Raw genomic sequence first — 27,464 nt, forward strand, 5'->3', positions numbered from 1 at the left:
CGAGAACTTTCAGCCCACCCTTATATATAAACATCTTTGAATATGTTTGATGGGTTCAAACCAGACAAGCACAAGATCAAAATCATTCACTCCTTGTAATCATTTCCATCCTCATCATAAACACAGTTACATAACATTGCTGCTCTTATACACAGATTCTTCTTGTCAGCCTCTGCAGCGCAATTGAAAGAACAACAGTACGTTGTGCCCTTCGATTGGAAAAGGCCTAAGTTCAATTCTCATCATAACGGGAGGAATCTTTATATGGATTTTTTCAATCGAAAGTGAATTAGCCAATCTCATATGAAAGTAGCAGGGTTTTTCTCCCAGAAACTTAGGGTATTTCATTCCTGCATACAGACAAATCAGCCCTTCAGAACACACGCAATTTACAGACATAAAATACCAGCTGTGGTGGTGGGTAGTAGATGGCACTAATAGATGATTGGTAGTAGAGGTTCAGTGTAGTGGTGGAGACTGAGAGTTGTACAATAGATGTCCTCCAGCAATGAGTCTTCGGACTCCTTGGAGGTGTCACGAATAATAATAATAATAATACAATATTTGTCTTATTACATATATATCAATGTATGGGTTTTGCAATTTGCTCAGCTAAGTTCCAAATTTCCAATCCACTCTCCATTTTTAGGTGAATATCTAGTGAGGTACACCATATGAAGGTGAAAATTGAATATTGGTTTTATTAGGTTCTGCTTGTCCTTTATATTCCTTACAGGATATGTGGAATATATTTGGCAGCATCATTAGACATTAAAAATATATTCCACATTAAACATGTCCATAATACTACAAGACATATTACTATTTGTAGCCTTTGAGGATTTTTAGAATTATTTTTGCTCTAATTTTAAAATATTATTTTGTATATTTATGTTGCTTTATTGAGAGATTGATGATTTATTCTGTGATACTGGCCATGTTTTGACTTTCATCAATAGCTGTTGTTATGCAATAAAAATAAGAGTTATCTCTGAAAATAAGTATTTAGTCATACTAAGTCAAAAACTTCCTTAGTCATTTTTATTCTCTTGTGAAAAAAATTTTCTATGTTCATGTAATAATGAGCAGCCAGCATTCATCTAATATGACATCTAGCATAGAACATAATTGACTTCCGAATTGAAATAAAAAAAAAAAATTCTTTTTTCCTGTTTGTAACATTAGTATTGAGTTTCATGTTTTTATGACCCATGTTATTTAATCTTCAAAAATTTGTAATTGTGTTTCTATCTATCTATCTCTATTACATTCTTTGAAGGTATACCTCAGAAAATGATGATGATGGTAAGGCTTTTGGTATATTTTCAGTAATGCAATGCTAAGCAGTGTATGATGAAGTTCATAAGTGATTGACTGCCAAGTCATAGAACTATTACTTTATTTTTATAGTATGCATTTAAAGTAAAAACTCTAGAGATATTTGGATGATCATGGGATCTCAAATCACATAATTATCTTATTTATTTCAAAATTAGGCTTTTTTCTTAATGGCAAAATTATTTAGCTATAATAATCAAATTTATCATACAATGCTGCTTTAAGTTATTTATTCATACTTTTTAATGTAACTTTTTTTTTTGCTAGGCATTTTATGATGATGGCAAAGATAGAGCAAGAGCAGATTTAACATTGTTAGCCTACTTTTCAGAAAAGGAAAGATACATCCAGATATATACTAGTACAGAAACTGGAAAGGCAAGGTTTTGCATTCTCAAAATTTTATGCACAATTAATTATTTACTCTTAAAGAATTATTATAAGGCACTGCTGTATGTTTTTCTTGATATGAAAGTTACTTTAACTTGTAAATGTTAGTTAATGTTATTTAGAATTTCGATATTACAGTATGTTGAGCACTATAAATAAGGATTAGATAAATTTTGCTAATTTTTATAAAAATGTTACCATATCCTTCCTTTTCCCATATTGTAGGCAGGAGAATATGCTATATTTCATGTTTGGACCAACTTTTATCTTCATTCATTTAATTTTTTGGTAAGTAAAGAGAAAATTATTTTTAACCTTATTAATTTTTAGATTTAATGTTTTAAGATGTCCACATCAGATAGTAAATAATTTTGTTTTCGTTATTCTACTAGATTATGCTTGGAGAGAGAGACTGAAGTTGGTGATTGGTATGTTAGACTTATTATTATTATTAACATCTGACCTCCATGGAGTCAGAGACGCATTTTTGAGGTACACACTATTGTACAAAATGCTCATCCAACCGTGTTTTAAATTGATTCGATGAGTCTATATTCAAAACACACTCAGGCAATGAAATTCTGCTCACTAACCATTCTCCATGCAAAGAACCTTCTTCTCACTCCTCTGTTCACAATTTCCTTATACAGTTTTCAGTGATGGCCTCTTGTTTTACTCCTCCTTCTCCCATTTTATGAAAAATCTCTTCCATGTCAACCTGTTAACAACCCCTGACTAGCTTCTATGTCCCAATCATGCCCCCCCTCTTCCTCCTATTCACAAAGCTCCACAACTTACATTCTCTCAATCTGTCATCATACTCCACATTTCAAAGACCACTGATCACCTTTGTGAATCTTATCTGGACCCTTTCCAGCATATCCTCATCACCATAAAAACCCGGCAACCAAATCTGTGCACAATAATCCATAAAAGGCCTGATCAAGGCCTATATACAATGAAATCATAACCTCTCTATTTCTGCATGTCAGGGTCCTCTGCATCATTACCATTATCCGATGTGATATTTTCACAACTTGTGCATTGTGGCCCCTGAATTTCAGGTCTGTGTCCACCATCACTCCTCCTAGATCTCTTATCTCCTCTACTTCCATTAAATTTTCCCACCAAGTGTATACTTTGCATTCTATCATTGGTTACCAAATCTCAAAACCTTACACTTTGCAACAATGAACAGACAGTTGCTCTTACCTGCCCATTCATGCAATCTATTCAAATCCTCTTGTAAGGCCATAATATCCGCTTGACTCTGCATTGCTCTCCCCATATTTGCATTATCTGCAAACAGCTGCATATCACTAGCTAAAACCAACCCAATATCATTAACATACAAACTGAACAACAATGGCCCCAAAAGTGATCCTGCAGCACACCACTAGTGACCTTTCTTTTTCAGGATACCGCACCTCCATATATATATATGACTTTCTGATACCTATCTGACAGCCAGTCACTGATCCAACTCAGAAGTCTGTTATCCAATCCCATCTGTTTCAATTTATTTAAGAGCTTGTTGTGTGGCAATCTATCAAAGGTTTTTGCAAAATCTAAGTACACCACTGCATATGCATCTCCCCTGTTCAAGGTATTTATCATCTCATTACAGTACATAAGTAAGTTACTGAAATATGATCTCCCCTTAACAAACCCATGCTGATAATACAGAAAATACTGTTGTTATCAACCCATTTCTGTATCCTACTCTTCACCCATCTCTCCAGGACCATCACCACAACTCCAGATATACAGGCCAGGCTATAATTTGAAGCTACAGCCTTATCACCACCTTTATGCAGTGGAACAGTTTTACCTTCCTTCCACTCCCTTGGAACCTGTGCTGTTGCAAGACTTTTATTAAACAAGCATGCCAATGCTGCTGTCAGTTCCTTGGAAACTTATTCTTCTGATGCAAGATTTGGTGTTATCTGATAAATTTTTTACACTATACTTGGCTTAACAGAATTTTATTATTTCATATTTTTGTCTCTTTCTGATCATTTTCATCTTGTATTTTCTTTTCTCCCCCCCCCCCTTTTTTATCTCTGTTTCCTGTTTCCTTTATGAAAAAGTTGTATGGTTGGTAGCCTATAGCACATTTAGTATCCTGGTGGACTAATGTTTAGATAACTTTTATCTAAAGACCAAACATGGAATTTTTATTGTGGTCTAGGGGACTAAGAGAACAGTTTTCTATAGTTAATAGTTTGCTCCAGTTAATATTTTTTAGAACATGCTGTGCTTTATGAAGATTTATTATTATTATTATTATTATTATCTTCATATAGGAGCACAAATGGAAAACCCACCTGACATTCAATGAAATCAGGCAATTTCATTGCCTGATTTCATTGAATGTGAAATTCAATTGACTGCCCCTAATCATAAATGAACCTTTGTGTACTCATCTGCAGATCAATCTGGAAATGGCAGAGTCAGAATCCTGAGTCTACAAAAATATTCTATAAACACCAGAGTCTACAAAAATATTCTATCAATAGAAAGTGTTTCAAAAAGAATTATAGCTATTATGTTATAGCTATTATAACTATTATTATCCAAACCCAAAAATAACAATTATGCATATGCACCTACAGAAGCAGCAAAGGATAAAGACAAAGAACCTTCTATCAAAACCTAGCTGACTATATTACCAAAACACCTGCACACAATGTGTGCATAGTCAGAGGGGATTTCAATGCACAAATCAGAAAAGATGTAGCTGGAAACACAAAAAACATAGGACAATATGCCTACCACGACTCAACCAATGAAAACGGCCATGTTCTTGTGGACTTTTGCAACTCTCTGAACTTGATATCTCTTCAATCAATATTCCCAAACAAATTAGAAAGAAAATGGACCTGGCAACATGGAACTAAGACTCAAATTGATCACATCTTGATATATGGCAATGGATAAGGTCAGCCCAAAACTAGAGCATACAACATCGTGGAATTAAACTCTGATCACAGAATTGTAAGTGCACAATTAAAGCTACAACTAAGAGCATCCAAATCACAGAAAAACCCTCAGATACAATTGGGAAAAATTAAATGACTCTAACAGGACAAATGAATTTCATCAACTCACAAAGAACAACCACCCACAAGCAGTATCGAATGATAAACAATATATTTAAAGCAGCGTCATTCATCAAACAGCCTCCCAAACATTTCTTCAATCAAACAAAAAGTGTAGATAAATATTATTATTATTATTCAGGCCTCCAAGGAGTCAAAAGACTCTTCGAGGGAGGTCCTTCCTAAGACATAAAGTCTGTCAAGACTCATCGAGGGGAGGTCTCCCCCCCCCCCCCCCCCCGAGAAACACAAAGTATATCATACCACTCTTTAAATTCACTGACCGTTCTCGCTCCCACCACTCCATCAGGCAATGCATTCCACGGCTCAACCACCCTCCACACAAAGAAACCACTCCTTACCCTCTTGCTCACAGTTTCCTTTCGTAACTTCCAGGGATGGCCTCTTGTCATCACTCCTTCCCGCTGATCAACCAAGCGAAAGAACTCCCCAGTGTCAACCCTGTAACCACCTCTCAACAGTTTAAAAGTCTCAATCATATCACCTCTCCTTCTTCTGTCCATCAAACTCTGCAGTCCACATTCTCTCAGCCGATCCTCATAACTATCCTTGTACAGTCCTGAAACCATCTTTGTCATCCGTCTTTGTATCCTTTCCACAGTTAATTTATCCCCTTCAAATCCTGGGGACCAAATCTGAGAACAATAGTCCAAGTGTGGTCTGATCAGAGACTTATACAACGGAATGATAACCCTCTTATCTCTGCAGGTCAGTGTCCTTCTCATAATAGCAGCAATCCTCTGGGTTACCTTCACCACCTTTGCAATATGTCCCCTAAACTTCAGGTTTCTATCAATCATCAACCCCAGATCTCTTGTCTCCCCTACTTCCTCCAGTATAACACCTCCCATAGAGTATGCAGCATCCCATCGATGTTTCCCAAACCTCAAGACCTTACATTTTGCTGCATTAAATTGACACCCCCATTCATTTGAGCATCTATCTAGCTTATTTAAATCCTCTTGCAGGGCTACCACATCTGCACTATTACTAATAATCCTTCCCAGCTTCGCATCATCCGCAAACAACTGAATATCCCCTTGCAATCCACTGGCTATGTCATTGATATAAAGGTTAAACAATATAGGTCCTAGTACTGAGCCCTGTGGGACCCCACTTGTAACCCTCTGCCTCCTGGAAACTGCTCCACCATACACAACTCTCTGATACCTATCAGACAGCCAATCCTGAATCCAGTTGACCAATCTAACATCCAGACCCATGTGCTGCAGCTTAAATATCAGCTTATCATGTGGCACCCTGCTTCGCCAAGTCTAAGAAAATTGCAGTATATGCCTTTCCCTCATCTAATGCTCTTGTAACTTTATTATAAAAGGCTAGCATATTGCTAAAACAAGAGCGTCCTTTCACAAATCCATGTTGATTCTCACAGATAACATTACCCTCATCTGCCCAATGCTGTACACGGTCCCTCACTACTTTCTCCTAGATCTTAACAACTACTGATGACACACAGACTGGCCTATAATTAGACACTTCCAGTCTGTTACCACCCTTATGCAATGGCACTATCTTACCTTCCTTCCATTCCCTGGGCACCTTTGCCAAAGCCAGACTTTCATTGAAAAGCCACGTTAAAGGTATTGTCAATTCCCTAGCACATTCTCTCAAAACTCGTGGCGAAATACCATCCAGTCCCACAGCTTTACTGACATCCAGAGTACTCAGTATCTGAAACACACTCTCCTCCTGTACCTCCGCACCTCGTACCAGTCCTATCCCTCTAGCATTAAAACTGACTCCTCTAGGATGAAATACTCCAATAAAGTGTTCATTGAACAATTCCACTATGTCCTCTGCATCAGTCACTCTATTCCCATTTTTATCCCACAATATCATTCTTCCACAGTCATTTCTCCTCCTACTGGCCACATAGCTAAAAAATTCCCTAGGATTTTCTTTGGATCTTAGGGCCAATCTCCTCTCATATTCCAGTTTCGCTTTCCTTACCACACGAATCACTCTTCTGGCCTGTGTCTTATATTCCCCATGCATCTCTTCACCTGTCTCCTTATATCTCTTCCATAACCTCTTTTTCGCATGCAATTCCTGTTTAATATTGTTTGTCATCCACTTTACTCCAAATTGCGCCCTCTTCTTCACTCGTGGTATACAACTTACCATTGCTGATAACAAATATTCTTTCACAATTTCCCTCGCACTGGTGATATCCTGGCCTTCCAATTCCTCCCTCCATGAAACTTCCCGAAGTTGACGTCTAAGACTATTATAATCACCTGCCTTATAATTCCACATAAGTTCCCGTCTCTTTGATACTCCTGCATGTCTATTCATTTTGCATGTCAACACCATATGGTCACTCTCTCCAACTGGTGGGAGAGACGTCAACTCAGTTATTATCAACTCTTCTGATGCTATAACCAAATCCAAAATTTTTGAACCTCTTGTTCCCTCTGTTACATGTTGCCTAAGACAAGAATTCTAGAAATTCCATTCCCCTATTGTTACATGCATCTTCCTCTCTCCAATTCATACTACTGAAGTTAAAATCTCCCATAACAATCATTCTTCTTGCACTTGCCAAACTTAGCTGTCTAAACATCTCCTGGTCCCCATCCTCTGTGCTCCTGGGTCTGTAGCAACACCCCACTAAATATCCTGTCTTGCCTACCTCTTCCTCACACTATATGCTCTCAAAATCATTTGTCTCACTTCCTTCCAAAGCCTCCACTCTTAGAGGATATAGGTCATCACTTATCATAAGCAGTACCCCACCACCACCACCACACTTTCCCCTCCTATCCTGACGAAAAATGCTATACCCAGCGACTTCTATTCCTGTTGTTATATCCCCTTCTGTCAACCACGTCTCAGTGATCGCAATAATTTTTGGCCAGGCTGATGCTATCTGCGCCACCAATTCCTCTCCCTTATTCCGGATACTCCTGGCATTAGCATACAGCATATAAATGCCATTGTTTCTATACCCAGCATTATCCCTTCTAGACTCCACTGGGCTCAGTGTTTCCTGACATTGTCTCCCTTCTCCCAAGTATCCATTCCCACAAGAAGCCACCCCTGCTATCATCCTCCCTGGGACACACTGACTCGTTCAGAACAGCAATTTCTCCAGATGCCTACGTCCTTCCTTATTTAAATGTAAATGGTCTCTCGCATACAACTCCTCTCTTTCCTCAAACGCACTCCAAGCATCCACATATACCAGTCCTCTCTTGTCACACATTCTCGCTATTGTGCCATTCAATATCACCGCTCTTCTGCTCAGCTCATCATTATCATACCTAGGCAGTACGCACACTGTTTTTCCTCTCTCTGTCTTCTTCCGTATAGTCTCAAGCAAAAATCTCGTATCTCTCGCTGCCCGACTTACATTACCACTCACGTCATTCGTTCCTACCATCACAATCATCTCATCCACCCTTTCACCTCTCTTAATTGCCATAGCCACACTTTCTATTGTTCCTCCTGGCAAACACTCCTCACGCATCCTATCTTGAACACCACGGATCATTGAGTCGCCATACATTATACCTCTTGCCATTCCCTCGCTCCTATTGTTTCCATTCTCTCCTCTTCTTTCATTCCCATACCTCTCTCTTCTACTGTTTCCAATATCTCCTCATCTAGCACTCCCATACATCTCTCTCATTCCCTCTCTCCTACTGTTTCCATTTTCTCCACTTCTAGCACTTCCATATCCCTCTCTCATTCTGTCTCTCCTACTACTGTTTCCATCCACTCGTCTTCTAGCATTCCCATACCTCTCTCTCATTCCATCTCTCCTACCATTTCAATTCTCTCCTCTTCTAGCACTTCCATATCTCTCTCTCATTCCGTCTCTCCTACTGTTTCCATCCTCTCATCTGCTAGCATTCCCATACCTCTCTCTCATTCCCTCTCTTCTACTGTTTCCATTCTCTCCTCTTCTAGTACCCCCATACCTCTCACTCATACTCCTTAAATTCTCTCTCTCTCCTACTCTGATTCGCCTTGCATTTATCTCTTCCATTCTCCTAATCTTATCTTTCATACTTCTGCTCTCATTCACTAGACATTCCACCTCCTCTTTCAACTCATCTATCTCCCTCTACAGGTCAGTCACTCTTAATCTAAATTCACTCTCCCAAACAAAACCATCTCCTAAACTTCCACAGTCATTCACACCTTCCACACTATCATCTATTATTTTCTCATTCTCTCCTATCATACTACTTGTCTTCTTACATTCATTCTCTGTTCCTGGAGCAACAAAGTCGGATATCGATATATCTAATGTACTTATTTCCTCCAACTGCCTGCATTTTGCACACATATGCTCTCCACTCTCTTTAACAAGCCACATATCTAATTCCCGAGAAGCATACATGCCGCAAGTACTGCATGCCACAAAGTCCCTTATGATATTGCTAATAATTGAGTTCTTAAATGGCGGAGGACTTGGCGTTACGCCACTTGCGACTGCTGCTGAATCCACCATCATTCCTTACTGCCGAGTAGCGTAATCTTTAATAATTATTCAATTAATAAATAAGAGGGGAAAAAGTACAAACATCAGATCATTTAAGTACTAAATATAATTAAATAAAATGAAATATAACTACCACGAGTGAAGAAGAGGGCGCAATTTGGAGTAAAGTGGATGACAAACAATATTAAACAGGAATTGCATGCGAAAAAGAGGCTATGGAAGAGATATAATGAGACAGGTGAAGAGATGCATGGGGAATATAAGACACAGGCCAGAAGAGTGATAAAGACCTGATAATGAAAGAAACAAACTCACTGATTGACAAGTGCAATAAAATAAAATGCAAAGTAAAAACTCAAGATTCCCTTCAATATAAAAATGAACTAATGCAACTAAACATAGAGGTATATGAAGCTCTCTCAAAAGATAAATGAGCCTACTTCGAGAACTTCTGCCAAGAGTTAGAAAACTGTCAAAAATTGTACAAGATAAGAGAAACTTACAAAATAGCCAAGTCCCTGAGCACAGCAGAAAGAAAACTCAGAGTATTGAGAATCAAGAAAAAAGATGGAACCTCATTTGAAAACAAGACTGAAGAACTTGATGAATGGAAAGCACACTTCCAAACTCTTCTAAACACACCAACCCCAAACATGGATTTCATCTTGAAAACCTGTTGAGTTCACAATGGCTTCAACAACAAAAAGAGGAAAATCACCAGGAGCAGATGGTATCACAGTTGAGGCTTTAACCTCTCTACCAGCCGTGGCGGATGAAATAGTGAGACCAAATTGCACTTTCCTCCAGGAAAGTTCCTGAACAGTGGAAAGAGGGTCTAATAATATCAATTCTAAAAAAGGGTAACCTGAATAAACCTGAAAACTACAGAGGAATCACATTCCTTTCTACTCCACAAAAAATCTACAATAGAATGATATTAAGAATTATAAACACATTAACACAAGAATATTTTAATGTTTGTCAAATATTTCAGTATAAAACTAACAGACTATCCTCAGTGGCTTGATAGGAATAGTTTTTACAAGGTGGAATACAAATAATTGATCATTCAAAAGAAGAACGAGCCACATGATGTTACATTGCTAAGCATTAAAGAGAGGTAAATTTCATCAGAATGATTAATAAATTATAGGTAATAATTCACAATTTCATATAACAATCTTAACCACACTACTGGCCAGGATGTATATATACATCCACATTTCCATGGATGCGAAGTGTATATTAAAATTATAATACCATTGATATTACATTGAAATTTATGATGGATGCGAAGCTTTTGAGGATGCGTATTCGATCTTTAATGGCCGGTAAGGTGGTAAATTTATAAATTCAATTAAAGATAACATTAGACTAATGTAAGAATTAAAGGTCTCAATTAAAAAAAAAAATGTTAGTGTGTTCTCCAGATTAAACTTTCCCATATTTTTTGACAAGGATATACAGTCATTTCGATTCAAATTAGGGCATTGTAGTGAGGCCCAGCACTCTCTTTGAATAGGCATTCAAATTTATAGCGACATCTGTGTAGAAGACAAGTCTTGGACCAGAGAATGTTGTGGCTTGTCTCTATCAGGTGCTGTGCCAATCCACACTTATCGGATTTGTTTTGAAGAATGTATGATCGATGTTCCTGTATTCTTTTTATAGAGCATCCAGTACGACAGATTGCAGTTACACGGAACTTGATATACACCAGGCAGAGACATAGTTGAGTGTTTATCTTTAGAAGAGGGGAAATAGGTGGATATTTTGTTAATAGGAATATAAGTGGTTATTAAATCATATTTCTTCAGAATCTTTTGAAATTGGTTCTGAAATCCCGGAAATATGTGGAATTGGAACTCGACATATTCATTCTTTGTTGTTCTGGATTGGATTGTAGAAATCAAACAGATGTTGTGTAGTTTTTTTTTGAGAAGCCATTTAATTTCATGTGATGTTTGATAGTTGAAAGTTCTTTCTGTAATTCATGGGGAGCTGAGCAATTAGTTCTAGCTCGTCGAATTAAGCATTTTATCATTCCTGTTTTTTTGATAAGGATGATGGGCCGATTGTTTGAGCATGTAACATCCAGTAAAAGTGGGTTTTCTGTAAATTGTTGTTGTCAGTTTATGAAAAGATGTCATCTATATATCTCACCCAAAAGGTTGGTTGAGGGAATATAGATGAAAACACGACGTTTTCTAGATGTTCCAAATAAAAGTTGGCTAAAGCAGGTGAAAGTGGTCTTCCAAGTGAAGGAACGGTCTTGGGAAGTCCACTTTCATCTGCTTTAGCCAACTTTTATTTGGAACATCTAGAAGACGTTCTGTTTTCATCTGTTCCCTTAACCAACTTTTTTGGTGAGATATATAGACATCTTTTCAGCGTGGTCTCACAACAGAGATTTCTTACCTTCCTTTTTAGCCATAATCAATTCCTTACATCCTCGTATTAAGTTTACCATGGAGATTGAAAAGATAACAAGTTATCCTTTTAAGACATCCTCTTACCTTCAGGTATTCTGACAACAACAGTTTACAGAAAACTCACTTTTACTGGATGTTACATTCTCAAACAATCTGCCCATCACCCTTATCAAAAAATAGGAATCATAAAATGTTTAACTCGACAAGCTAGAACTAATTGCTCAACTCCCCATGAATTACAGAACTTTTAACTATCAAACATCATATGAAATTAAATGGCTTCTCCGAAAAAACTACACAACATCTGTTTGATTCCTAGAATCCAATCCAGAACAAAAAAGAATCAATATGTCGAGTTCCAATTCCATATATTTCCAGGATTTCAGAACCAATTTCAAGAATTCTGAAGAAATGTGATTTAACAGCCACTTATATCCCTATTAACAAAATATCCACCTATTTCCCCCTCTTCTAAAGATAAATGGTCAACAATGTCTCTGCGTGGTGTATATCAAGTTCCTTGTAACTGTAATCTGTCTTACTTTGGACAAACCGGATTCTCTATAGAAAAAAGAATACAAGAACATCAATCATACATTCTTCACAACAAATCCAATAAGTCTGGATTGGCACAGCACCTGATAGAGAGACAAGCCACAACATTCTCTGGTCCAAGACTCGCCTTCTACACAGATGTCACTATAAATTCAAAGACCTTTTCAAAGAGAGCGCTGTGGCCTTACTATAACACCCTAACTTGAATCGAAATGACTGTATATCCTTGTCAAAAATATGGGAAAGTTTAATCCAGATAACACACTAAAAATTTTTTTTTTTAAATTGGGACCTTTAATTCTTACCTTAGTCTAATGTTATCTTTAATTGAATTTATAAATATAGATAGTTATATGAAATTAACAATCATAATTAAAAATGTCCATAAGAGATCTGGGGTTGATGATTGATAGATCATCAACCTGAAATTTAGGGGACATATTGCAAAGGTGGTGAAGGTAACACAGAGGATTGCTGCAATTATGAGAAGGACACTGACCTGCAGAGATAAAAGGGTTATCATTCCGTTGTATTAGTCTCTGATCAGACCACACTTAGAATATTGTTCTCAGATTTGGTCCCCAGGATTTGAAGGGGATAAATTAACTGTGGAAAGGATACAAAGACGGATGACAAAGATGGTTTCAGGACTGTACAATTTTGGTTATGAGGATCGGCTGAGGGAATGTGGACGGCAGAGTTTGGTGGATAGAAGAAGGAGAGGTGATATGATTGAGACTTTTAAACTGTTGAGAGGTGGTTACAGGGTTGACACTGGGGAGTTCTTTCGCTGGTTGAACAGCGGGAAGGAGTGATGACAAGAGGCCATCCTTGGAAGTTACAAAAGGAAACTGTGAGCAAGAGGGTGAGGAGTGGTTTCTTTGCATGGAGGGTGGTTGAACCATGGAATGCATTGCCTGATGGAGTGGTGAGAGCGAGAATGGGCTTTGAGTTTAAGGAGTGGTATGATAGACTTTGTGTTTCTTAGGGGGGGACCTCCCCTCAATGAGTCTTGACAGACTTTATGTTCTTAGAAAGGACCTCCCACGACGAGTCTTTTGACTCCATGGAGGCCTGAATAATAATAATAATAATTTATTCATCACTGATGAAATTTACCTCTCTTTAATGCTTAGTATTGTAACCTCACGTGGCTTGTTCCACTTTTGAATGATCAACTATTTGTATTCCATCTTGTAAAACCTGTTCCTATCAAGCCACTGAGGGTAGTCTGTTAGTTTCGGACTGAAATATTTGGCAAACATTAAAATATTCTTGTGTTAACGTGTTTATAATTCTTAATTTAATGTCACAAGTGTCTCTCAAGAATAGAAGAATGATATTAAATAGAATTGAACCACATATAACTCCATTACTTCATACAAACCAGACTGGATTCCTCAAAAAATGTGGTACTCTAGAACATATTCAATGCATCAGATGACTAATGGAGGGTTTCAAAGGTCAAGAACTCACATCGCTTTTTAACTTTATTGACTTTACTAAAGCATTTGATTCTGTTGAGGGTACGACTATGGGAAACACTCAAACTTTATGGCATTCCACCTAAAATTATCAGGATAATCTAGGCACCCTACCAGAATATCAAGCCACAGTTCTAGTCACTGGAGAAACAGACAGTTTTTCCATTACCACAGGAGTCCTACAGGGAGATACTCTGTCCCTATATCTATTCATCATGGTGATTGACTATATTTTTAAATTGATTCAAATTAAATCTGGAATCCTCACTAAAGATCCATATATACAAATGCACCTTGAAGACCTGAGCTTTGCCGATGATATAGTCCTCATTGACTCCAGCATTACTTAAATATCAGCTTATCATGTGGCACCCTTTCAAATGCTTTCGCTAAGTCTAAGAAAATGGCAGTATATGCCTTTCCATCATCTAATGCTCTTGTAACTTTGTTATCAAAGGCTAGCATATTGCTAAAACGAGAGCGCCCCTTCACAAATCCATGTTAACTCTGACGGATAACACCACTCTCATCTGCCCAATGCTGTATACAGTCTCTCACTACTTTCTCCAAGATTTTAACAACTGCTGATGATAAACACGCAAACTGGCCTATAATTAGACACTTCCAGTCTGCTACCACCCTTATACAATGGCACTATCTTACCTTCCTTCCATTCCATGGGCACCTTTCCCACAGCCAGACTTTCATTGAAAAGCCAGGTCAAAGGCACCGTCAGTTCCCTAGCACATTCTCTCAAAACTCGTGGTGAGATACCATCCAGTCCCACAGCTTTACTGACATCCAGAATACTCAGTATTTGAAACACCCTCTTCCTCCTGTACCTCTAAACCTCGAACCCACCCTATCCCTCTAGTATTAAAGCCGACTCCTCCAGGATAAAATACTCCAATAAAATGTTCATTGAACAATTGCACTATGTCCTCTACACCAGTCACTCTATTCCCATTTTTATCCCTCAATATCGTTCTTCCACGTTATTTCTCCTCCTACTGTCCACATAGCTAAAAAATTCCCTGGGATTTTCTTTGGAGCTTAGGGCCAATATTCTCTCGTATTCCGGTTTCGCCTTCCTTACATACTAGTCACTCTTCTGGCCTGTGTCTTATATTCTTCATGCATCCTCTCTTCACCTGTCTCCTTATATCTCTTCCATAGCCTCTTTTTGGCATTTAATTCCTGTTTAATATTGTTTGTCATCCACTTTACTCCAAATTGTGTCCTCTTCTTCACTCATGGTATACAACTTACCATCACTGCTAACAAATATTCTTTCACAATTTTCCACGCACTAATGATATTCTGGCCTTCCAATTCCTCCCTCCATGAAACTTCCCCAAGTTGACGTCTTAGACTATTATAATCACCTGCCTTATAATTCCACATATGTTCCCGTCTCTTTGATACTCCTGCATGTCTATTCATTTTCCAAGTCAAAACCATATAGTTACTCTATCCAACTTGTGGGAGAGATATCATCTCAGTTATTATCAACTCTTCTGATGCTATAACAAAATCTGAAACTCTTTCACATTAATCTGGTAACAATCCCCTCACCAACTTATATGTCTCAATCACATCCCGTCTTCCTCTTCTATTCACAAGGCTCTATAAATTGCATTCCCTGAATCTATTCTCATATCCTAGATTCTATAAATTGGGCACTGGCTTAGTGAACCTTTCCTGGACCCCCACCCTCTAATATGTCCTCATCTCCCTAGAAAACCAGGTGAAAAAAATCTGCACACCATAGTCCATATGCAGCTTGATCAAGGAAATCGTTATAAAATGAAACCACGTCTTTACTTCTCATTGTCAAGGTCCTCCTTATCATTTTATAATCTATTGTGATATTGTTACAATTTTAACTGTGTGGCCAACAACATCAAGGCTCTATACACCATCACTCCTACTCCTCTCACCATTAATTGTATGCTGCTTACTATGCTTTCCAAATTTCAAGACCTTGCACTTTGCATCATTAAGCTAAACTCTACACTCATTTGCTCATTTATATAGAGTTGAGATTCCCCCCCCCCCCCTGCATGGTCACCACATCTGCTCTGCTCAGCATAATTCTTCACGGTTTTGCATCATTGGTAAAAAGCTGTATATCTCCTCTAGTTAAGCATGTCCCAGTATCAGTTAATGTTCAAGTTCCAAAATAGACTCGTCTGGTACTCTGTGAGTAATATCTACCTCATGATAACCACCTCTTTTGGGATACTATTCTTCATACACAACCTGCTGATTTTTACGCTTGCATTTACCAATTCTTGGAACTCCTTGCAATCAACTCAGATGCTCTCAAGTGCTTATTTGAACTAGTGTCAGTTTAAGTAACTCTTGAAACTGACACTGAATATCCATAAGTCTTTGGATAGTTATTATACACTAATTGTTCACTAATGGTTGATGCATTAGAAGTAAAAAAAGATCAACCAATAGTGAACAATTAGTGTATAATAACTATCCAAAGACTTATGATATTCAGTGTCAGTTTTAAGAGTTACTTAAAATGACATTAGTTCAAATAAGCACTTGAGAGCATCTGAGTTGATTCTTCAACTAAATTCCTTATAACACTGCTGTAGTTATTGTTTTTCTCTATGAAAAAACAACAACATCTAAAAGTCCTGCCATTTTTAGATCATCTTTGTACAGTCTCTCTTTCTCTCTCTTCATTCATTCATTCTTATCTTGGCAATAAACTAATAACCTTCACTCTTTTGCTCATCTTGTTTGTATTATTGAACAAATTTTAATATCTTTTCCCATACTATCTTCTTTCCAGTCAATACATCCATCCTGATCGATGCAATGGTATCTTCCACTTGCACCACCTGCTTGCATATGGCCATCATTTCACGAATCTTCGCACCTGAAAAGTACTCTTTTTTTGCTTGTTTATCTAGTACTCTCTAAATCATCAAATCGCTGTAAATCACCATACCTTTTTTTTTCAGTTATTTATCTTTTTTTGTTTTTGCTTTCTTTCTTTCTTTTCATGTTTCATTTCCTTTCTTTCTTGTCTTGCTGCTTACTAAGTGTTTTTTCCCATCTTCTCAATCCCCCATTTGGTAGTGTGAAACATTCATCATAGGCACATTCTTTCACCTCTTTGAAATTGTTATCTCTGCCATACACTTGAATAGCTCCATTTATGCTTGTATTACTTTTTTTTTGCATGCAATATGGAACTACAAGGGGGGGGGAAGTGATTATGAAGAGCTCAGGAGACAGCTTGCGGGTGTTGCGTGGAATGAGGAGTTAATAGGAAAAGAGATCAATGCAGCTTGGGGGATTTTCAAAAACTGTTTAGTAGATGCAATGTCTAAATGTATTCCAAGGGTGAGAAGGTTAAATAAGGTGGGTGTGAGATGGATGAATAAAGAGATTAAGCATGCAATACAGAGAAAAAGGGCATTGTGTAGGCAGCATAAGAGAAGTGGAAATAAATAATTCCATGAGGTCTACAAAGACCAAGCAAGGAGGGTGACTTGGTTGGTGAGGGTAGCTAAAGAGAGGTATGAACAGCAGTTGGCTAATGAAGCCAAAAATAATCCTAAGGAGTTCTTTCGATATGTAGCCAGCAAAAGAAAGAATAATTATGGAAGGATGACATTAATTGGAGAAAATGGTATAAAGACAGCTGATGCAGAATGTGTGGTGGAGATACTTAATGAGCACTTTATAAAGATCTTTCAATCTTGTGAATGTGACTTCATGGAGGGATTGAGAGCAGTTGATGATGAGGAGGAGAGACTGACTGTAGGTGAGCAAGAGGTGTATGGGGAGTTGAGTAAACTAGTTGTTAATAAGGCTGTGGGACTTGATAATATATCACCACGTATTCTGAAAGAATGTGCCAGGGAGTTGACATCTGCCTTGACATATTTTTTTAATATGAGTCTTGCACTCGGTCAAGTTCCTAAGGAGTAGAAGGAGTGCAAGATTGTGTCACTTCATACAGGAGGTGATCGAACTCAAGCATCAAACTATAGGCCTATCCGTGTGTCAGGTGTTGTGGTTAAGTTGTTGGAGAAGCTTGTGAGAACTAGGATCTAGAGTTGGATTGATAACAATGGTATTGTCTTTGATGGACAGCATGGATTTGCTAAAGGGAGGTCATGGTTTAGTAAACATCTTTAGTAAAGATTACTTATTACAATAAAGTGACTGCTTCCTTGGACAGAGGAGAAGGATACACAGTAATATACTTGGATTTTGCAAAGGCTTTTGATAGAGTACCCCATGATAGGTTAACAGTCAAACTAGAGCAGATGGGTTTGGATATTAGATTGGTGCATTGGATTGGAGACTATCTATCTGATAGGTATCAAGTTGTGTATGGGGGGAGCAATATCCAGGAAAAGGAAATTCACTAGCGGAGTGCCTCAAGGGTCTGTTTTAGGTCCATTGCTGTTTAACTTGTATATTAATGATATAGGTGAAGATTTGATGGAGATATTCAGTTGTTTGCAGATGATGCAAAGTTAGGATGAACCATGAAGTGTAGTGAAGATGCTGTGGCCTTACAGGAAGACTTGAATAAATTGAGCGATTGGGCAAGCAAATGGGGATGTGAGTTCAATGTTGCAAAATGTAGGGTTTTAAAATTTGGAAAACAAAGATGGGATGCAGAATTTATGCTTGGTGGGAATATATTGTTTGAGGTAGAGGAAATAAGAGATCTGGGGGTGATAGTAGATAAGGATCTGAAATTTAGGAGGCACATAGCCGAAATTGTGAAGACAACATAAAGGCTTCTGGGAATGATGCAGAGGACACTGACATGTAGAAGTAGGGAGATTCTTGTTCCATTGTATAAGGCTTTGATTAGGCCACACATGGACTATTCTGCCCATATTTGGTCATCGGGTTTTCAGAAGGATGAGAAGAGATGTTGGAAAGGGTCCAAAGGAGACCGACTAAGGTAGTTTCTGACCTCTGGAATGTCGAGTATGAGGAAAGATTCAGAAGATGTAATATGCAGTCTGGTGGACAGGAGGAAGAGGGGAGATATGATAGAGACCTACAAGTTGGTAAGGGGTTGTTATAGGATTAATACTGGAGAAATTTTACAGAAAATAGTGGGAGATCAGGGGAGAACCAGAGGTCATCCGTGGAAACTGTATAAAGAGGGTGTGAGAGGCAAGTTTTTTTCGTGCAGAGTTGTGAATGATTGGAATGCCTTGCCTGAGAATGTGGTGTCTGCAAAGTGTTTGAATGTGTTTAAAACACGGTATATGATGAGCTGTGTGTGTGATAAAAGGACCTCTCAGATGAGTCTTTGACTCCATGAGGTCTTGGGATAAGAATAATAATATGTAGAAAATTTTTTACCTTGGATTTTTACATTATACATTAAAGATACCAAGAAATTATATACTTGGTTTTAATTATTTTCCCAAGGAAGCAAAACAATGTTTTGCACATGAAATATATTCATGTCTGAGCTGCTTGTATGTAGAGGCTAGACTTCATACACCTGCCTTAGTATGTATCCATCTGTGCAGTTAGCCTAGTGGTTTTGCGCTTCACAACCATATGCCTGGGGAAGGAGTGTCCTAGGTTCGATTCCTATTGACAACTTGAGGAGCTTAAGGATCTTCCTCAGCCATAGCCAAGTTACCCGGTCTTGGGCATGGACAGCAGGGTTTTTCCTCCAGTTTATCTGTATTTTTTTATCCCCCAAGCAGGCAAACCGACCCGTGGACACACACAGATTACAGCCAGGAATACTGACCCAGCTATAGGCCTGATTCGTCAGCTATGCCGGTTCCGGAGCCAAGATAAAATTTGGGGGGCACTGAGATGGTGCCGTACATTCCCATAAAGGGAACTCATGGCCACTGTATCCCATAATGCAATTCACATCCCCTTTTGAATGTGCATTGCATTCTGGCTCCCAGACCCAGGAGAGATACCAAGGGTGAAGTAATGCACAAGTCATATATATCTAATATACAAGTAGCCAAAAGGTGCTTGACTTTATTAATAAAAATCTCTGGATGAGGGAAAGATATAGAAAGTTTTTTACCTTGAGTTTATTATATGTTAAAGATACAAAGAAATTATATACTTGGTTTTAATCCTTTACCCAAGGAAGCAAAACAGTGTTTTGCTTGAAACATATTCACATCTGAGCTGCTTGTATATAGCGGAATTGGAAGGCCAGGATATCATTATTGCAAGGGAAATTGTGAAGGAATATTTAGCAGCAATAATGAGCTGTATTCCACAAGTTAAGAAGAGGCCACAATTTGGTGTAAAGCGAATGACAAACAATATCAAACAGGAACTGCAGATAAAAAAAAAAAAAAAATTATGGAAGCGATGCATGAAGAATGTAAGACTCAGGCAAGGAGAGTGACTAGTATGGTGAGGAAGGGATTGGTACTAAGATCCAAAGAAAATCCTAGGGAAATTTTTAACTATGTGGCCAGTAGGAGGAGAAATGATTGTGGAAGATTAACATTGTGGAATAAAAATGGGAATAGAGTGACTGATGCAAAGGAAATAATGGAACTGTTCATTGAACACTATTGGAGTATTTCATCCTAGAGAAGTAAGTTAACTAGATGGGTAGTACAGGTTCGAGGTTTAGAGGTACAAGAGGAGAGTGTGTGTTCCAAATACTGAGTACTCTGGATGTCAATAAAGCGGGACTGGATGGTATTTCATCATGGGTTTTGAAAGAATGTGCTAAAGAACTAACAGCTTTGTTGACTTGGCTTTTCAATAAAAGTTTGGCTACAGGAAAGGTACCCAAGGAATGAAAGGAAGATAAGATAGAGCCATTGCGTAAGGGTGGTAGCAGACTGGAAGTGTCTAATTATAGGCCAGTTTGCGTGTCATCAATAGTTGTTAAGATCTTGGAGAAATTAGTGGGGGACCATATACAGCATTGGGCAGATGAGAGTAATGTTATCTGTGAGAGTCGACATGGATTTGTTAAGGGGTACTCTTGCTTTAGTAATATGATTATCTTTTATAATAAAGTGACAAGAGCAGTTGATAAGGGAAAGGCATATACTGCCATTTTTTTTTGATTTTTCAAAGGCATTTGACAGGATGCCACATGATAAGCTGATATTTAAGTTGCACCACATGGGTTTAGATATTGGGTTAGTCAACTGGGTTCAGGATTGGCTATCTGATAGGTATCAGAGAGTTGTATATGGTGGGGTAATATCAAGAAGGCAAAAGGTTACAAGTGGAGTCCCACAGGGTTCAGTACCCTGCATTTTAACATACTTCAATAAAAGTCACTGAGTAGTGGCCATTCTCATAATGCATTGCATTATACGCACCCAAAAGGATGTGTGCTTTGCATTATGGGATACAAAGGCTATTGATGTGAAGTCACTAGCGTCTATATACAAGTACTCCAGCCCTGAGATATTTCACAGGCAAACTTTGTTTGCTTACACTTGGATAAAAGATTAAACTAAGAATATAATTTCTTGGCATCTTTAATTTATAGTTTAACACTTTGAGTCCTAGACCTACTGGGACTTAAAGAACACTATGTCCTGATCATTTTTATCTCTATTTAAAAAAATTGCTGTGCAGTATTTCTACAGAATATACAAAATAATTATTTTTTGTATTTTAGTTAGCATCTTTGACAATTAATTGGAACAAAAATTTTAGTTATATGTGTGGTATGGGCTCAGGAAACAGGTTGCAAGAAGTCAAGATTTTTTTAAAAAATAAAAAGTTAATTTTTTATTAGTTTCTACTTATATTTACTTCTTTAGTGTTCAAAATTCAGCAAATTCAGTCAAAATATATTGCTTTGATGTAACAAATAATAATAAATTATAAATAAAATTTATGTGTATTATTATGATGAAAATATTTTTTTACTTAGAGGTGTACATCACTATAGTTATCCACTATTCACTGTCCTGATGACAGGGTGTAGCATAGGGGCAACCTGCTTCATGGTGGCACTTAATAAGGGTGCTCGTTCAGCCATATTGTGGTAGGCGCTGTATTACGGCTACAAGATATTTTATAAATATATGGCATTTAGTTTAGTTTATGTGCTTATTATATTTTAATAATAAAAAAATATAGTCATACATACTAAAACTAAACATTTTAGAACCCATTTATTAGATTAATGTTTTTCAAAGTGTGGTACGCATACCCCTGGAGGTACGTGAAAGGTCTTCAGGGGTATGTGGCAATTATCGGCAATGCATCATTAACACGTGGAATCATTATTAATAAAAAAAAGAATTAATTTAAATTCCTACTCAAATTGCAAGATTACTATCACCCCGACGTGAAAGTCAGGGCAATAGTAACTTGCTCCCTGTGGTAAACAACATGCCCTCTGCAACAGCTACTACACTGCAGACACACAAAAAACAAATAGTTTTATTATGTCGCTGAATAAGGCACAGAGACTTTGCAGGCTGCATAATATATTTCTCAACAAATAGTGCAATTAGTGACAACTGGGATAAAAATGGCACTAACTAATGAATCACATGTGACATGGCTCCTCCCACAGAAACTGCTGTATAGACTCAAGCAAAACCATATGTTGCACTGGCAAGATATGATGGATGTTTTTCACTTGGCTATGCTACCAATTATTAAGGGAATGGTAATGACCTTCCCTTAATGCATAGCATTATACATGTCAACAAGGAGATGTGTTTTGCATTATGGGATACTAAAGCAAGTGATGAGAAGTTATACCACCTTTGCCATGAGTTGCCCCAGTCCTGAAAATACTTCAGGCGCAAACTTTGTTTGCTTACACTTGTATAAAGGATTAAACCAAATATATAATTGGCAACGTAAGGTTTTGTTTAATACCACCCCATCGTGAATGTGTTAAAATTAAGAAATATATAGTGAATGTTATAAAAATCAAGTGGATATTAAATCTAGCATTATTTCAAAGCCAAATACAGAAATTACGAAAGTTTCGTATGAAAGTTGATTTAAAACTCTTAAAAATAATAAATTAATTAACTCATACTTAAGAATTAATAGGAAAAAAAACAATTTATGAATAATGACTAATTGAATGACTAATTTGAAAGAGAAAAAGTTATCAAGCAGAATAAACACAGAATAGAAGCAAAAGTCACTTAAACAAAGAATATACAATACACTCAATATGTTTCACATTCGAAATTGAAATGATGCTGAAGAAATGTAAGCAGGGCATATCATGCTGTTTCATTGAAATGCTAATTCTCTTCAACCGAATTCCATAATATCTGAAACATATTCACTATATTTACTAAAATAAAGGGCGAGAAGGCTTCAGTTCGGCAATATAAAAATTATTAAAATCCTGGGATAAAAATGACACTAACTAATGAATCACATGTGACATGTCCCCTCCCACAGAAACTGCTGTATAGACTCTAGCAAAACCATATGTTGCACTGGCAAGAAGTGATGGATGTTTTTTCACTTGGCTATGCTACCAATTATTAAGGGAATGGTAGTGACCTTCCATTAATGCATAGCATTATATATGTCTACAGGGAGATGTGCTTTGCATTATGGGATACTAAGGCAAGTGATGAGAAGTTATACCACCTTTGCCATGAGTTGCCCCAGTCCTGAAAATACTTCAGGTGCAAACTTTGTTTGCTTACACTTGTATAAAGGATTAAACCAAATATATAATTGGCAATGTATGGTTTTGTTAGATACCACCCCATCGTGAACGTGTTGAAACTAAGAAATATATAGTGAATGTTATAAAATCAAGTGGATATTAAATCCAGCATTATTTCAAAGCCAAATACAGAAACTATAAAAGTTTCGTATGAAATTTGACCAGAGAGCTTAAGGGAATACGGTTTCTGTATTCAACTTTGAAATAATGATGCATTTAATATCCACTTGATTTTTATAATTTTTCTATTGCTGAACTGAAGCCTTCTGGCCCTTTATTTTAGTAAATATAGTGAATGTGTTTCAGATATTATGGAATTCGGTAGAAAAGAATTAACATTTCAACGAAACAGCATGATACCAACTTCTTACATAATGTTGGAGGTTTAATGGATTTTTTACAACACTCAGAAAGGATTAAAAAGAATTTAATACTTCCTATATTTCATCCTAGGTCACTAGGACATCTACGGGGATTACAAAAATAACTAATGTAACATAACACAAATATCATACAATACTAAGCCCAACCACGTGGGTGACGCTAAAGTCCTATCTAGGTGGAGCGCCCTCTAAGGGAGGTTGTAGGTGGCCTGGAATATAAAGTAGGATCTCTGGTGATGAGTGTTTCCCAAATTTTCGGAAGCTTAATGCAACCGTATTTATTAAGATTTGGTTGATTTCTAAGAGCTGCTGCTGCTTCCAAGAATAGTCACCCTTTCTTGAATTTGCTGTGATGGAGCATGGTGGTTTTCTTCCATGATACTCTGTGGGTGGCGTCCAAGACATGGTCAGCCAAGCCTGAATGACCATAGTTGTGTTTACAAATGTAAGACTTGTGTTCCTCTAGGCGGATGGATGCTGATCTGCCTGTCTGTCCAAAGTATGCCAGTTTACAGGAACAGGGTACTTTGTAAACTCCAGGCAGAGAGAGAGAGGAGGGAGCTGATCTTTCGTAGAACGGATAAGGGTAGCAAGTTTGCGGTGGGGCTTATATGCTGTGTGTAGGTTGTACTTTTTTAGAATCTTGGCTATTTTTTCGGATGTGCCACGAATGTAGGGTATGGTGATGGCATTTTTAAATTCTTGTTGACGGGAAGGACTGGGAATGGGAGAGGAACTGATTATTTTTTTGATACTGTGATCGCTGTAGCCATTGGAGAGGAAAGTGTTGTGTATGTAGTTAAGCTCAGTAGTGAGGGCGGTTCCACTGGAACAAAGATTGTGGGCTCTCTTGGTAAGAGTTTTAATAATGCCATATTGTTGAGAGGGGTGGTGGTGTGAGAGTTTGTGAATGTATCTGCCTGCGTGTGTGGGTTTTCTGTATACAGTGAAGGCAAGTGTATCATTAGGCAGGCGTGTGACTAAGGTGTCTAGGAAGGGTAAACAATTGTTCTTTTCCTTTTCCATAGTAAACTGGATTCTTGGATGTAGGCTATTGAGATGACTGAGGAAGGAGTCTAATGTGTCTGGGCCATGAGGCCAAATAGAGAACACATCATCTACATCTCTTAGCCAGATAGAAGATTTGAGTGGGGCTGAGCCTATGGCTCGTTTTTCAAAATCTTCCATATAGAAATTAGCAAGGGGGGGAGAGAGGGTGGGAAATCCATGGCGGTTCCCTCTATCTGCTTGTAGATTTTGTTCTTCCAAGCAAAATACCCAGAGTTAATGGCAAAGGAAAAGAGATCTAAGATGTCAGAAGGGAAAACTTTTTGTAAGAGAGATAAGGTGTCAATTAAGGGAATATTAGTAAACAAAGAGGAGATATCAAAGCTTACCAATATGTCTTTTATTCAAGGTTAAATTTTCTATGAGGGCTTTAAAGTGGGTCGAGTTTTTTATATAGGAAGTGGACCTTCCAGTGAGGGGGGGGTCAGAGAGTTGGCCAGCTGTTTAGACAGTCTGTAGCAAGGTGCATTGGTGCCATCTACTATAGGTCTGAGTGGGGAATTGGATTTATGGATTTTTGGTAAGCCGTAAATTCGGGGGGGGGGGACGGGAGCGGAAAGGTTTAAGTTTTTTCGTGATGTCGGGGGGGCCAGGAAGATACTTTTTTAAGTAAGATTCCTGCCCCCCCGACACTAAAGTCCTATCTAGGTGGAGCGCCCTCTAAGGGAGGGTGTAGGTGGCCTGGAATACAAAGTAGGATCTCTGGTGATGAGTGTTTCCCAAATTTTCGGAAGCTTAATGCAACCGTATTTATTAAGATTTGGTTGATTTCTAAGAGCTGCTGCTGCTTCCAAGAATAGTCTCTCTTTCTTGAATTTGCTGTGATGGAGCATGGTGGTTTTCTTTCATGATACTCTGTGGGTGGTGATTATCCTCCGCGATCGCGCTACCTACACCCCTAGCGGGATGTAGGTAGTGCGATCGCAGAGGATAATATTCATTTTGCGATTGTATTCACTGGTATTAAGAACGACTTATCCGCTCTGGTGATGACAATACTTTTTTCTTTCCGTAATTTCAGGAGAGCTGTACGTTGGGCATACGATAAATTACTTTTTGGAGGCGAAGAATCAGCAAGGATGTTGGCTACGTCAAGTCTCATGTTGTTGGCTATCTCTGACGGTAAGCGACCGATCCCACGTTCGATGTTAACCATTACATCAAGCACCGGCACTTCCTTCGGAGCAACGCCAAAATTACGGCCGAAGCTAAGTGCGCTGACGGCATCGTCATTGAGCCTTTTGGAAGAGAGGTTTACTACTGTCTGGAGCAGTTGAATTTGTGGTTGTGGTTTGTCTTTAATCAGGTTGTTATATTTCTTGACGTGTTTATTTTTTATTTTTTGAAATTCTTTCTGTGCGGAGGTTTCTGAAATGTCGGAGAGATTCGACCAAAGTTCAGGGTTAAGAACGTTGGAGAGCTCTGAATGTAAGGAGCCAATGGCGGCGTTCATCACTGAGCGGGTGGCACGAGTAGAAGTGATTTGCTCGCGTAGTAATGCCAGGCTGGCACGGTTATATATCTGGGGTGCTTTTTTGGAATGGAAATTGGTCTTTAGTTTAACGCAGTTCAGTATCACTCTTGTATCCCGACATCTTTTTAAAAAGGCCAGCCCATTTAGTTGCCTAGATAGTCATAGTTTTGACTTACCGTATTGCTTGGATTTGCGTGCTAAATCTTCTCCATGAATGATTAGAATTCGTGTATAGAGTCTTAAGTGGTGTGAAGACATAATGTTGGAGGTTTAATGGATTTTTTACAACACTCAGAAAGGATTAAAAAGAATTTAATACTTCCTATATTTCATCCTAGTCACTAGGACATCTACAGGGATTACAAAAATAACTAATGTAACATAACACAATACCAGTGAATACAATCACAAAATGAATATTATCCTCCGCGATCGCGCTACCTACATCCCTATAGAACACGACACCACAAAAACACAAGTTAAAAAATTAAAAATCTTACTTAAAAAAGTATCTTCCTGGCCCCCCGACATCACGAAAAAACTTAAACCTTTCCGCTCCCGTCCCCCCCCCCGAATTTACGGCTTACCAAAAATCCATAAATCCAATTCCCCACTCAGACCTATAGTAGATGGCACCAATGCACCTTGCTACAGACTGTCTAAACAGCTGGCCAACTCTCTGACCCCCCCCTCACTGGAAGGTCCACTTCCTATATAAAAAACTCGACCCACTTTAAAGCCCTCATAGAAAATTTAACCTTGAATAAAAGACATATTGGTAAGCTTTGATATCTCCTCTTTGTTTACTAATATTCCCTTAATTGACACCTTATCTCTCTTACAAAAAGTTTTCCCTTCTGACATCTTAGATCTCTTTTCCTTTGCTATTAACTCTGGGTATTTTGCTTGGAAGAACAAAATCTACAAGCAGATAGAAGGAACCGCCATGGATTCCCCCCCTCTCTCCCCCCCTTGCTAATTTCTATATGGAAGATTTTGAAAAACGAGCCATAGACTCAGCCCCACTCAAACCTTCTATCTGGCTAAGAGATGTAGATGATGTGTTCT

At 38.0% G+C, this 27,464-nt stretch overlaps 1 protein-coding gene across 3 annotated transcripts in view; it reads left to right on the forward strand.

Annotated features, from left to right (window-relative positions):
• The window catches only part of LOC150097025 (CD109 antigen-like), a 623,307-nt gene that overhangs the window by 212,355 nt on the left and 383,488 nt on the right, over positions 1 to 27,464 (forward strand). For all 3 annotated transcript variants that reach the window (XR_016549783.1, XM_090407831.1, XM_090407832.1), the window contains 2 exons: positions 1,606 to 1,716; positions 1,954 to 2,016. Coding sequence is in view for 2 of the 3 variants with exons in the window: in XM_090407831.1 (XP_090263957.1) it covers positions 1,606 to 1,716; positions 1,954 to 2,016 (174 nt within the window). In the remaining variant the exon portion in view is untranslated. The remainder of the gene's footprint in view (positions 1 to 1,605; positions 1,717 to 1,953; positions 2,017 to 27,464) is intronic.

The sequence above is a fragment of the Typopeltis vanoorti genome, chromosome 18, assembly GCF_054136105.1.
Source record: "Typopeltis vanoorti isolate ZY-2024b chromosome 18, IOZ_Tvanoo_1.0, whole genome shotgun sequence".
In the NCBI taxonomy this organism is placed as follows: Eukaryota; Metazoa; Arthropoda; class Arachnida; order Uropygi; family Thelyphonidae; genus Typopeltis; species Typopeltis vanoorti.